This window comes from Haliaeetus leucocephalus, unplaced genomic scaffold (genome assembly GCF_000737465.1).
Source record: "Haliaeetus leucocephalus isolate CR32 unplaced genomic scaffold, Haliaeetus_leucocephalus-4.0 Scaffold722, whole genome shotgun sequence".
Classification (NCBI taxonomy): Eukaryota; Metazoa; Chordata; class Aves; order Accipitriformes; family Accipitridae; genus Haliaeetus; species Haliaeetus leucocephalus.
In genome coordinates, this window is record NW_010973158.1 from 3921416 (window position 1) to 3935096 (window position 13681).

The window sequence follows — 13681 nt, forward strand, 5'->3', positions numbered from 1 at the left end:
GTATGGTTGTAACTGAAAAGATTGTTGCTGTTGTTGCTGTAAAAATGAATGTACAAAGCTTAAGCAAATATTAGCCTACTACCAGTTATTACAGCTCTTTGTCCACTATCAGTGAGTTATGAACAAAATTGAACATGTTTATAAAAAATTTGTCTTTTGGAATAAAGTGAGTTATTTTAATTAAAAATGAAAAAAAAATCTCAGGATTGATTGACAAAGGTTTTGTTGGATCAGAAAACTGCACCGATATCTTATTGTATAGTGCAATGAAAAAAGATACTCTAAAAATGAAATTTAATAGCTGTATGATTGACCAAATAACTGCAAGTACTTCTGCCTTTTTGGCAGAAGAGAACTGCCTTTCAGAAGTTCTCTTTTAATATCTTTTGATAGTTTATTTCCCCACCAGCTGTGAATAGAAAAAAGGCACTTCCTTTGTTCAAGTAGTGGTCATGATATGATGACATGCTGAATTAAGAACATCTCGTTAAACAGATACTAGTAGCTGTCAGAGTCTGATTTCAGTTTGTGTGCAGATCATAAATGTTTGTTTTGTTTTTCTGGAAAACCTAAGGTAGCAAGCGTTAGCCTTTCCTAAATGCACTTGAAAACTGGTTGTGGTAAACTGACTTGGGGCGGGGAGAGGGAGAAGGCAGAACGTAAACTCTTTTACATTATTTAATTCTAGAATTTGCTATTAGCTTAAGAGGCAAAAGTTTGTAATCTTGATTTGTAAATGGGGACTGCACAGATAAATACTGTACATCCTGGAAAAAACAGAAGAGTTTTTTCAGCAGTCCCTGTTCCCTCCAGCCTCCCTGAAGGTTCAGGAATAAGCAAACAGAAAGAATAACCAAACAAAATGAGCACACATCTGATGTTTAAGCCCTCCTCCAGCACTTTTTATGTACATAACCAGAAGTCACTCGAGCAGCTGCAGCACATTAGTTCCGATAGTTTAACAGGCAGCTTTACAGCTCCGACAAAGGCTGTGCTGAAGGAGTTTCTTCCTCCTGTGCTCACTTGCTATGATAGCTAATAAGTGATCTTTGGCAGCAGGGCTGTGAGAGGAGTGGTAATGTTTAATAGGTTTCTGTGGAGGAGTTAGCGTGCTTTTTTCTTTGTAGATCATTATCTATAGAGAGACGCTGAGAGCAGGCGACACCATGTTGAAAACAGAATAGACTGAACTGGACTTGGAGCTCTGCACAGTTCTTGGGAACTGATTTAGAAGGGAAGTATTTTAAGCAGTTAAGCCAATATTTGATTTTATTAGACCATAATAACTTGGGAAACATGGCTCAGCAGACAAGTCCAGACACTTTGGCTGTTCCTGAAGTGGATAATACACATTGTCAAAATCCATGGTTAAATGAAGATCTTGTGAAGACCCTGAGGGAAAACCTGTTGCAACATGAAAAGTCCAGGACATCTAGGAAATCTTCATCTGCTTCTCCCCGGCTGTCTCCAGTTATTTCTCCTCGAAACTCTCCAAGGCTTTTGCGCAGGATGCTTTTAAATAGCAACATACCAAAACAGCGGCGTTTCACTGTGGCACATACCTGGTAAGCACTGAGCAGGTTGTCATGAAATGTCAGGTTAAGTTCTTTTCATAGAGCATTTATCTCCTCGATGTCAGTGCTAATGTTTTTTGGTTTGATCCCTGCATGAAACCCTCTGGTTGAAAGAGACAGTTCTAATTTGTGACTTAAGTTAATTTCAGACCTGAAGTTTAAAATAGTAATTTATCTAAAGCAAGAAAACATATAGTTGCTTGCACAAAAGCTACTTTATTTCCTATGATTTCTTAGGTAATAATTCCTTTCTTCTCCTCCCCCAGAAATACAAACTGGAGTCTTAGGAAGGAAAAGTACTTATCTCATTCTGTGCCGTTCAGGTCAGAGTGAGTAGGCAATTTTTTTCTTTAATGTATATTTTAAATATTTTGTTTATTAGTTTATTTATTTATTGGTAATTTATGACACCCCCCTGCCCCTAAGCAGGATAGCATAAGTTTGTTTATCTTTTAACAGTGCTCAAATTAAGAAGGACATGATACAGAAGAGTGGTGGTAATAGATATTGTATATGAAACAGTGATTTTTATTAAAGCAGTTGCTAGAATAAACAGAGGAAAGATGGCAAGGGAACCCCTTGTTAAATGATTCACTAGGACTACTTTTTTGGTAACTTGATCATTTCTTAGACATGTGTTTGTGATGAAATCTATAAAAGACATTCATTTTGTTGCATCCATCTTCTGTAAAACAGCAGCATAATTTAATTACTTAATTTATTCTTTTTTTAAAATGTTACATACGAGATTATTGTAACTCAATAATACACTCCTGTTTGCCTTGATGGTCCTGAGATCTTGATGTGTTCTTTCTTGTGAGATTTTTTCCCCCATTATTTTTCAAATAAAAATGTCATATGAAGAAAGGAAGGCAATGAAATATATCCAAACAAATTTAGTCATGCATTCTGAGCAGCAAATGAATATGCTATTCAAGTTTATCTTCATTTGTCTGAAATTAGGTTTACACCATAGCTATGTGACTGGTATGTGCATTGCACATTGTATACAAGTTTCCCTAAATCTTTATGTATGTATTCATGTAGCTAAAATACTCTTTTTATAAAATAATGTTTTTACCCTTGAAAAGGATGAGGAAAAACAACTGTGCCTTTATACCTGAAGAATATTTGTTTTGAAACCACTGTACCTGGTCAAAAATTGCAGAAATTACAGAGAAAACGATGGGTATTTCATGTCCCTTTAACAGTTATGCATAAATCCCAACAACATTAAGGATCTCTAACTGCTGGTCTGCATTAAATAATTTATAAAACAGCCATACATAAGAACATTCAGGATAAAAAAATAATTCAGGCAGAGCTGTTTTACATTGTAAGATGAAATTAAATAAGAATTTGTGAAAGTTTGCAGAAGGAAATTATCATGTGTGATTATGTATGTGTTATTATAGAAAGTTTAAGATGACAGAGAAAGGAAGGGTATTAAAAGGGACAGATATGAAGTGAACAAACAGGTTTGGGCAATGTGAAAGGGCAAAGGCTGGCATAGTCTTAAATAGTGGAATTTTGTTTAAATACACTTCCTTCAGAAGAGCTTCAGAGCTTCAGAAAGTTTTAAGTTTGGGTAGAGTGCCTTTTTCAGCATGATGTGGAATGTTGGAAATGTTTGGGTTTTTCCCAGATATGTGAAATACTAGGCCTGCAAAATACTGTTGTTAAACAATTCATAGTTATTTCTAAATGATTTTTAAGACTGGCTCATCTTAGCAGCACATTTTTTCCAGTGAGTAGAGAAGTAGAGAGTCAAGCAGAAAGTTACAATAGATTACCTGAGAACCTGCAAAGAAAAATAGTATTTCAGAAGTGGAGATGGAGAAAAAACACTAATCTTAAGCACTAATATATGTGATCAGAGTTACAGGCGTATGAAGGGAAGGAGAAGCACTACTGTGTGCTTACAAAATTTATTAGTTGCCAAATCCCATCAAGTCCGTAGTTACTGATAAGTCTTCACTTGGTTATCTATTTAGAAAACGGAAATGCTGTGTGATAGACATGTGGTTTCTGGATGCTTTGGCTACCTAGGCAGTATAGTGCTTTTAATTCCATACCTATATAATCCATTTTAGGCAGCTCATAGGAAAAAAGTGCCTTTGAAAATGGTAGTTGTAAGCTTACTCCAGAATATTGTACTATGGAGGATCCATTCTGGTTTTAGTGTGTATAGTTTGTTCCACCATAGTTATGACCTTCTCTATAAGTGCTCTAATTTTCTTTTATTTCTGATTTAATGTGTTTTGTACTTTAAGAATAGTCACTGAATTCTTGTATACATCTTTCTTGTTTAGTCCATTGTTTACACAGGCATTAAAATTTTTAATAACATGATCTTATTCAAGCCACCAATAAGTTGGAAAGCCATTCTGACTTTGTAAAATACCACCAGTTTTATAAATTTGCTATTTTCTTATGTTTTTCTTATAATTAGAAGTTTATGTATACAGGTAGCATAAGAACTAAATGTATAACACTACACATATTTCTGTGGTGCCAAATACAGCAACCACGTATTCAGTACAACAGGACAACTCATTTAGACTGTACCTAAATCCCTGATTTCCAGGCTCTGAAATGGCGTTGAGATACAGTCAAGAAGAGGGTGGCAGATAGAGTAATTGTCCCGGCAATGTGGTTGTATTGGGTTTGAGTGGAAAGGATTTGGTAGCTGGGGGGTGACTACAGGCATAGCTTTTGTGAGAAGCTGATAGAAGCTTCCCCTGTGTCCAATAGAGCCAATGCCAGGTGGCTCCAAGACACACCTGCTGCTGGCCAAGGCCAAGACAATCAGCAACAGTGATAGCACCTCTGTGATAACATATTTAAGAAGGGAGAAAGATTGCTGCACAATGGAAATTGCAGCTGGAGAGAGGAGTGAGAATATGTGAGAGAAACAACCCTGCAGAAACCGAGGTTGGTGAGGAAGGAGGGGGAGGAGGTGGTCCAGGTGCCAGAACAGAGATTGCCCTGCAGCCTGTGGTGAAGACCACGGTGAGGCAGGCTGTCCCCCTGCAGCCCAGGGAGGTCCACGGTGGAGCAGATATCCACCTGCAGCCCAGGGAGGACCCCACGCCGGAGCAGGTGGATGCCCGAAGGAGGCTGTGACCCCATGGGAAGCCCGTGCTGGAGCAGGGTCCTGGCAGGACTTGTGACCCCGTGGGGGACCCACGCTGGAGGAGTCTGTGCCTGAAGGACTGCAGCCCGTGGAAAGGACCCACGCTGGAGCAGTTCGTGATGAACTGCAGCCTGTGGGAAGGACCCACGCTGGAGAAGTTTGTGGAGGACTGTCTCCCGTGGGAGGGACCCCACGCTGGAGTAGGGGAAGAGTGATGAGTCCTCTGCCTGAGGAGGAAGGAGCGGCAGAGACAACATGTGATGAACTGACCACAACCCCCATTCCCTGTCCCCCTGCGCTGCTGGTGGGGAGGAGGTAGTGAAAATTGGGAGTAGAGTTGAGCCTGGGAAGGAGGGAGGGTGGAGAGAAGGTGTTTTAAGATTTGGTTTTTATTTCTCATTACCCTACTCTGATATGATTGGTAATAAATTAAACTAATTTCCCCAAGTTGAGTCTGTTTTGCCCATGATGGTTGTCATGGTTTAAGCCCAGACGGTAACAAAGCACCATGAAGTTGCTCACTCCTTCCCCCTGGCCCCGGTGACATGAGGAGAAAATATAAAGAAAAGCTCATGGGTTGAGACGAGGACTGGGAGGGATCACTCACCAATTATGGTCACGGGCAAAAGACAGACTCAACTTGGGGAAAAAACAAAATCAAATTAATTTATTACAAATGAAATCAAATCAAAACAAGGATACCGAGAAGTAAAAACACCTTCCCCCCCCCCCCCTCCCTCCTTCCTGGCTCATTTTCACTCCTGAATTCTCTACCTCCCCCCCGCCAGCAGCACAGGGGGACGGGGAATGGGGGTTGTGGTCAGTTCATCACATGTTGTCTCTGCCGCTCCTTCCTCCTCAGGGGGAGGACTCCTCACTCTTCCCCTGCTCCAGTGTGGGGTCCCTCCCACAGGAGACAGTCCTCCATGAACTGCTCCAGCGTGGGTCCTTTCCACAGGCTGCAGTCCTTCAGGCACAGACTGCTCCAGCGCGGGCTTTCCCATGGAGTTACGGCCATCTTCGGGGGCCTCCACGGGCTGGGGGGGGGGGACATCCTGCCATCTCACCATGGGTTGCAGGGGCATCTCCTCCTCCCCCGCTCCTCCTCCCCTTCCTTCTGCACTGACCTTGGTATCCGCAGTAGTGTTCCTCTCACATTCCAATCCTACTACTCACTGCAGGTTCCCCTTCTTAGATATATGTTCTCCCACAGGTGCTACCACTGTCACTGATGGGCTCGGCCTTGGCCAGAAGCAGGTCTGACTTGGAGCCAGGGAAGCTTCTAGCAGCTTCTCACAAGACCAACCCCTGCAGCCCCTTCTCTGCTACCAAAAACCCCACCACACAAACCCAAAGCAATGGTAATTGGCGAGTGATCTCTCCCTGTCCTTATCTTGACCCATGAGCCTTTTGTTATATTTTCTCTCGTCTGTCCAGCTGAGGTGGGGAGTAACAGAGTGGCTTTGGTGGTCACCTGGCATACAGCCTGTCTTTCATAAAGCCCATAGCTCTCCCGCTGTAATGGCCTGGGATGTAGAACTGTTGACACCAAGATTCATTTTATTTATCATGTGACTATTATCCTTTCACATGAATAATTGAGTTATCATTTTTCTTCATATGGCAGGAATATTCAGTCTTGTAAGGACTGCATAAATGGCCTGGTTGTGAACTGTCAAAATGCCTTCATTTTTTTTGTTATGTGATGAGGTATACAATCATAGGATGCAATATTCACACAGATGTCCACTTACACAGTGGGGCAGTGTTATATTATGAAAAAGGCACGTAACTACTTGTGATTAAAAGAGTTGATGTAGTATGTAAGCCTTTAAGACCTCTTTAAAAAGCTTTATGGTTCTTCTTTTTAGAAAGTTGGACCACTGTGCCTTCTGAAAACCACATCTTGTATAAAAATTGTCATGAAAATAGTACACCAACTGGGCCATTTACTAGGGAGTGCTTAAGAAACTGATGGAACCATTCATTTCAATCTGTTCTCTCTGTATCAGTTGTGTTCAGGAAGGCACAAGTTAATAGGTTATTTTTCTAATTTGTTTTTAATAGGAGGTTTCCATGCAGTATGTTCAGAAATGTGGTTATATAACTTGATTTTGCTTACAAGAGTGTAATGGAAAATTTTCTAGTATTTATTTTAACTCAGAGTTCATCACTAGCCATTAACCTCAGACATTTTATGAGTCCTTCTCTCCTTTCTTTTCTTCTTCTTCCTTCCCTAGGTGTAACTCTGAATTTTTTGTAACACTTGAAATAAAAACTACTAATTTTAGGATTTTACAGTGGAAAAAATGCAGCATTTAGAGTCAGTTGAAATAGAGGGGTTTAAGTGGTAGAGATGCATGGGGTCTTCACTTTTGTTGGAGAAATTTCTGAATAACTTACAGCTTCAGAGAGTGTTGCAGCTAGTCATGCCTATGACTGTGAAATGAAAACTAGTTAAGTAACCTTGAACTTTTAGCCTGTATCACTCAGTCTATAGACAGTGTCAGTCTGCAATCTAAAGGAAACAACCATAGCAACTGAAGAGAAACAAGTGTTTGAAAGTTTTGTGGTCAGGAATTCAAATGTACTCTAGCCAAAACCAATTCAAGTTCCTCAGAAATCTGCATTATATTGCATTACTGTTAAAGTAATCATAATGCTTTAAGATCTGGTCAATGTAGTGACGCGGCAGCATGTATTACAGCTGGACACAGGCAAGACCCTTTGTCCTCTGGTATGTGCTTGACAAACTCAGTTTCTGGATTGTCTTGGTTGGCTCTTCGTATGCCTTTTCTAAGCTGCCTATTACCCCAGTGCAGTTTGGCAGGAGAGATCATTAGGGTGGGATCATACGTGCTGGGATTTGTGAGCAGAGAGGGCCTTCAGTTACAGGAAAGGAGACTGTCAGTTCTCCAGCTGTGTGAACAGCCAGTGTGTGCGAGACATGTCCAAAGGTCTGTGGAAGGATGTTTAGATACTTTAAATCATACAGCTTTAGTCAACTCATGTGGGAAGTCAGCTTTCCTTTATTTTCCATGAAAAATTCCTTTCTGTAGGAAAGGGAGGAGAAGCAAGAAGCATAAATATTTGGAGCAGGATAGTAAGGTCAGCGCAGCATAGCATCTAAATTGTATCTATTTCATTGGAAGGATGAAGTCATGGCTTGTGCTAGATTTTTTTCAGCCTTTATTATTTGCTGCCTTAATACTTCTCAGTGAACACAAAATGTTCAAACACTCATTTTTTCTCTGTTGTATATAACTTTGGACAGAATATTTGCTGCCTTTGTGATTTGTTTGTGTGTTTTCAGATACAGCAAGTAGTGATATATGACATTTTTTCCTTCTAATAAAGTGGGTTTGTTATTCAAAGGTCCATGGTCAGTGTTCCCCTTTGATATCTGTCCCCTCTCCAGCTCTTCTCAGGTTCATTTAGTACTTTCTGATGTTCAGGGGTTTATGGTTTTGCTCTTTAGATTTTTTTTTTTTTTTTTTAGAACAGGCACCCCCAAACCTAACCATTTAATATGATTACTGGCTGTAAGAATACAAGTATGTGCTCAGTTATATAGAGTACTTTCTGAAATCAGCCAACCTTTGTCCCCACCCATAGTAAATAGTTTTACATTGACTTTGGCATTCAGATATGAAAACGATAGATGCCTTAGAAATAGTTTAGATAGATATGGGTAAGGCGTGCCATTTTAAGTTTCAGGAATGTAACTGACATAAGGGTACGGATAAACTCAGGTCTTTATTTTTATTGCACAATATCTTTTCATGCACTCTTAGCGCTAATTGCAAAAAACAACAAAACTTCAAGTGTTAGTTATAGGTAGATTGCAGAAGAGCAACATATTTAACTTGATGTGGCTCTGCACTGCCTGGTTCAGTGTATTTATGCTGAAGCTACTAAACTATAGTGACGCTATACCAAACTGAAACTATAGACTTCTTCTCAATACAATTTTTTTCCAATTTTAAGGATATATTTTCTTCAAAGATTTTTGATGCCTGTCTATGCTTTCCTCTCCTTCACTACTCAGTGCTTTTCAGGGAACTGAAGTAATTATAATTTGATGTATGAAAAGCATTTCAAAAGGAAGATCCATCAAAGCAGAGTAGGATCATAACTATGCTAAGAACACTAGGGAAGGATAGGAATCATAGGCTCTGTACTCTATGTACATATTCTCTATACTAACAGCTGAAATATTCTAAAGAGTCGTGCAGAGTATTTAAAACTTCTGTGGAAAAAAACCTGAGTGTTATGGAAGAATATTTCAAACAGAAGCCAGATCATGACATAATTTGCCAATTTAATTAGATGCATGTACTCATGAGATTAAAGGCAGTGTTTAATCAGGTTACAGATGCAATAAAATTTAATTAACAATAACATCCTTTTGGAACTATTGAAGTAAAATGTAAAGTTTAAGGCAAGATTATTTGAGTAAGATGAAGATAAGTTGCACATTTGCATATGTGTTTCTGTTCAATTAAGAAAATAATCTGAGTTTCTTCTACTAGTGCTTTGTTTTTTCTCATGTGAGTTTTATTCACACTTTCTAAATCAGCTGACCACATATTACTTAAGGTTTTAGTCAAGGTAACAACTGGCATATTACAGAGAATTGTCTTCCATTGGTTTTCAGACTTTTTAGAATGGGTTACCTTACTCCTTTTCTAGAATAGTATGTGTTCCTCTCCACATATAATGTAAAGATATCATCATAGATGTATGAATCATTCCCAGGAAATAATTTAATTCACAATATTGTCATAGTGACATACTACAAATGTGTAAGATAACTCAATCCACATATCCAGTCTTTTCTGGAAATACTGTTATGTAAAGAGGAGTACGCTTGTGTAGATGCTCGTGTAAAAATAGGCAACAGGTTTGCAAAGACAGTGTGTGTGTTTGATGGGATCTGTGCACACATATGCATGGGTTAGTGGCGCAAAGGCAAAGAATGAGCTAGGGGAACTTGATGCTGTCTAGTGTCTACAGAGTGGCTTGCAATAAGCTGAGGATGCTGCACAATGGTGTTAGCTACTGACAAGTTAATTTGCCAGAGAGAAATAATACTGTTTCTCCACAGCTCAGATTGGAGGGGAGACAGATGAGGAGAAAATTTATCTCCCCACAAAGAAGTAAGAGGCAAAGATGCATTTTCCCAGATAAAAGTTATGTTAGAGCGGAGTTGCTGGTATCAGAAAGGAACCCCAAAACAACTTCAGAAAGATCAATGAACAATCAAAGACTAACTTCTAAGTCTTTACTGTACTGAGTAAAGAAGAACAAATAACTGAGTAAAGAAGAACAATACAAAACCAATACATTTGGCTGGCTAGATTTGCTAGTACCAGAGCAGTCTTTTATAGCAGTACCTGTTGCATCTCTCATTTTCTTCCAAAAGAAAATGAATCTCAACCATTTTCATTGAACCTTTCTCTCTTGTGGACGATGTCTTTGCCTTGTAGATCTGATACTTCCTAAGTTTAATAGCTGAAGTGCTTTGCCTGCACTATTGTCTGATCTATTGTCTTTAATGACGTGTTCTGCTTCAGACAGAATTTAGGAGAAATTCTAAATAATTTAGCAGAAGTGGAACTGAGTTCCTATGCTTACACTTTTGTTTACCTCAAAAGCAAAAACTGCTTTGCAAGAGTGCTTTTGCATCCACAAATTTTTATTATATCTTACTATAATTTATTATATCTTGCTATAACTTGCAACTTATTGCAAGTTATCATGCATGACTGCAAAGGTTTTAACTATTGTACCCTTCCAGCATGATAAATTCTCTGATTTCCTCAAGTTTCTTTTAAAGAATTTGCAAAAAATTCCAGTAGTTTTTGTAGAATGTTTTTATTAGCTAACTGTAATAACTTGGGAGGCCTGCTAGGCTCAAGCAGTCTTCCACGTTGGTTCTTGTTGGATCACTCTGATTGCATTTTGCAAACTTGCTATCTTTACTTTCATTTTGCATGTGTATATTACTATTTTATTTGTGGTTTGCTAAAACAGGTTATTTGTTCTTGCCCCAGCTTGTGCAATCCTGTCTGTTTCTTCTGCAGTTTGACACATTTTCAATGTTTTATGCAAGCTGAAATTGATCTCTCATGGTAGCCTTTTCCTCCATTTTGAATCTCAAGACTCCACTGTACCTTGGCCTTAAAGTAAGGATTTCGTAGATATTGTATAGTGCCATATACATAATCTCAAAGTTTCAAATGTGTTATAAAAGCTTCATAAGTGTCTTTTCCTGTTTGATTTCTCATAGTAATTTGTATCTCTTAATAGCTATATTTCTTATGGGAGTAAATATTCTTACAATTTCTTTAGCACAGTCTAGCAACTAGCTGGCTTTTCCTTTCATACATTCTTGAGCAACTTCATCTGCTTTGGGATTTGTAGGTATTACTCTTTTTTTTTAATCTTGTTATGTGTCTTCCATATCTAATGAAATTTTGGGGGTTTTATACTTCTGTTTCAAGTAGTACCAAGCATGATTTTTCCACTGGTGGCCCAGGAGAACATCAAGCTTAAAACTTGCAGGAGTTCATTCTAGCGATAGATAACATTTAAGTGAGAAAGAAGAGTGGGAGAGGGCTCTCAGCATCTCTATCTGTCAAGCTACCAGTCCCACAAGGAGCAACTGTTGACTGGAACCAGCAAGTTTTACTCTGTCAAAGGGCAGAGTACTGGCAGGCTTCTAATTTATACAGAAGTATAGTGAAATGTTTGCTAGCAGAAGGCTTATTTCTGTCCTGGTGTAGGCAAAATGGCCAGTCATAGAACTGATCTCTAGCTGGGGCAAGTTACTCATGCTTAGACTGTGTCTGCAGCAGAGTGTGATCACTCTGCTGTGGTGGGATGCACTGCCAGACCTGTCCTTTCACTCATGCCCAACTAATGTCTGATCTTAGTCACTAGATAATATCGGTAATATTGACATCTCGCCTCACCACAAAATTTTAGGGAATGATCTTGTAAAACCTCTACTGTTTTATACTACATAGATTAGTACATTTAATAAATGTATAGTGGGTTGACGTTCCATTTTCTAAACCCTCAAAATTCAGGAAGCATTCTTATCTTCTTTCTCCTTCATCAGACACGGCGTGATACTACATGGCTAATACTTCATTTTAGCACAGAACTTCTTCTCTGGTAGTTGTGTATTCCCCTCTTAGTAAACATTCAGGATCTTCTACCTGTTATTTTCAACAGCTTACTTTTACTAAGCCTCTGCATTCAGTTCTTTAAAAAAGAACATGTACAGAATTAATATAGCCAAAAAAAGTAAAATTTCATGCATGCACAGGGTGAAATGGAAGACAAAAAGGACATTGTCTGTTTCATTCATTGTTTTATGAACACCTGTAGTCATGTCATAATGCTTTAGTTGTAACCTGTTTTTCTCTTAGATTGTACTTTTCTTAGACAGTGATCAGAAGTGTTCTTCAGTGTACCAAATTTATCAGTACCCATTAAATATTCTTATTGTAACAGATAGAACTAATCAGTTAGAATCTCATTGTGACAAGTGCTCCACTGGTATGCTTCTGACAGTGAGGTTGATTATTGTAGACTAGTAGTCACAGACTTTTATGGATAATGGATTGTTCAGGTAAGCTTGGAATACTTTAAGGTGTAATAATGTGTGAAAATGAATGAGGTACAATTAAATACATTAGCTTTATGGGCCAGACTAACTTTAGCTGGAATATCCAGGAACTTTCATAGTGTTCTTTAATGCATGAACTTGTCTTTGGGATTATCTCTTGATAGCATTACCTTGATAATTTAAAAAAGTCATTGTGGATGAATTAATTGAACATGTAAACTGTGAGGTTTGTGTATGTGTGGGGGGTTTTGGGGTGTATGTTTTACTGGGCTTCTGCAATAAATCTGCTTCTGCTGAGCCTGACAAATAGTCTCCAAAAGGAGCATGCTAGGGAAGGAATCTCCACAAAGTGTTTTAAGAATATCTGTCTATATATTCACCACCACCCCCACTCCCCACCCCTAATAGAATAAGACAGCAAATAAGTTTTATCCTGAATAGATTTTGTATGATTTTTTCCAGCCTTATTGGAACAATATATATTCCCATCTTATATAAGTTAAAGGAAAATTAGGCATTTCTAATGTGCATTTTAATATTATAAGAACTTTCCAGTTATATTCAAATAAATAATTGATTTATTTGACCATTACCATAAAGGTAATTTTGCATTATAGAAGACATATGCAATCACAGATAACATATATTGTTTCTTTTGGGGATGGCAAGGTTCACTGAAAGATGAATCAGAAATGTTAGATATTGTATTTCCAGTTTTGCTATGCAGCTGTCATAAGCAATAAAATCTAAATTATTTGAAAATATCTACCTCTTGGGCCTCTTCATTATTATGCACGTTCACATGACAGAGATTGAATTCTCCAAATGTATTAATTACAATCGTAGCATGTAGCACATTACATAATCAAAAAGAAGAATAATGATTTGTGTAAATGGATGCTGTCATGGGAAATAGATTAGACCACATAATTAAATGCAGAAATCCAGCAAGATCACAAAAAGTATTCATTAAAAGTCGTAAGAACTGACTGCACAATAAGCTCTCTTCCCCACATAAAAAATAATTTACTCCAGAAGAAATATTTGAGACTTACAAACAACAGTGTTTCTCCAAGTATGTATCACTTGTTTACAAGGAATGAGAAGTATGTGAGAGAGAGCTAAGTTAGATATGCCAGCTACAAAATGATTATTTAGGAACAATTGTGTACTTAAGTATTTCTTACTTATTGTGATCATCGCAGTCTGGAGACTTCCGTGTGGTTCTCTTGTGGGTGGACTATATTTGTCTGCGCTGACTGTATGAGGTATATGTATTCGAGAAGGAGTCGTTGCCTCTGTAGTCACACAATAGCTTGTGATAACTGGTGG

At 38.4% G+C, this 13681-nt stretch overlaps 1 protein-coding gene across 1 annotated transcript in view; it reads left to right on the plus strand.

Annotated features, from left to right (window-relative positions):
• Positions 1 to 1296: 1296 nt before the first annotated feature.
• PDE4D (phosphodiesterase 4D, cAMP-specific) overlaps positions 1297 to 13681 on the plus strand; it is a 371220-nt gene continuing 358835 nt past the window's right edge. The window contains exon 1 of the mRNA XM_010580553.1: positions 1297 to 1565. Within this exon, the coding sequence (XP_010578855.1) occupies positions 1297 to 1565 (269 nt within the window). The remainder of the gene's footprint in view (positions 1566 to 13681) is intronic.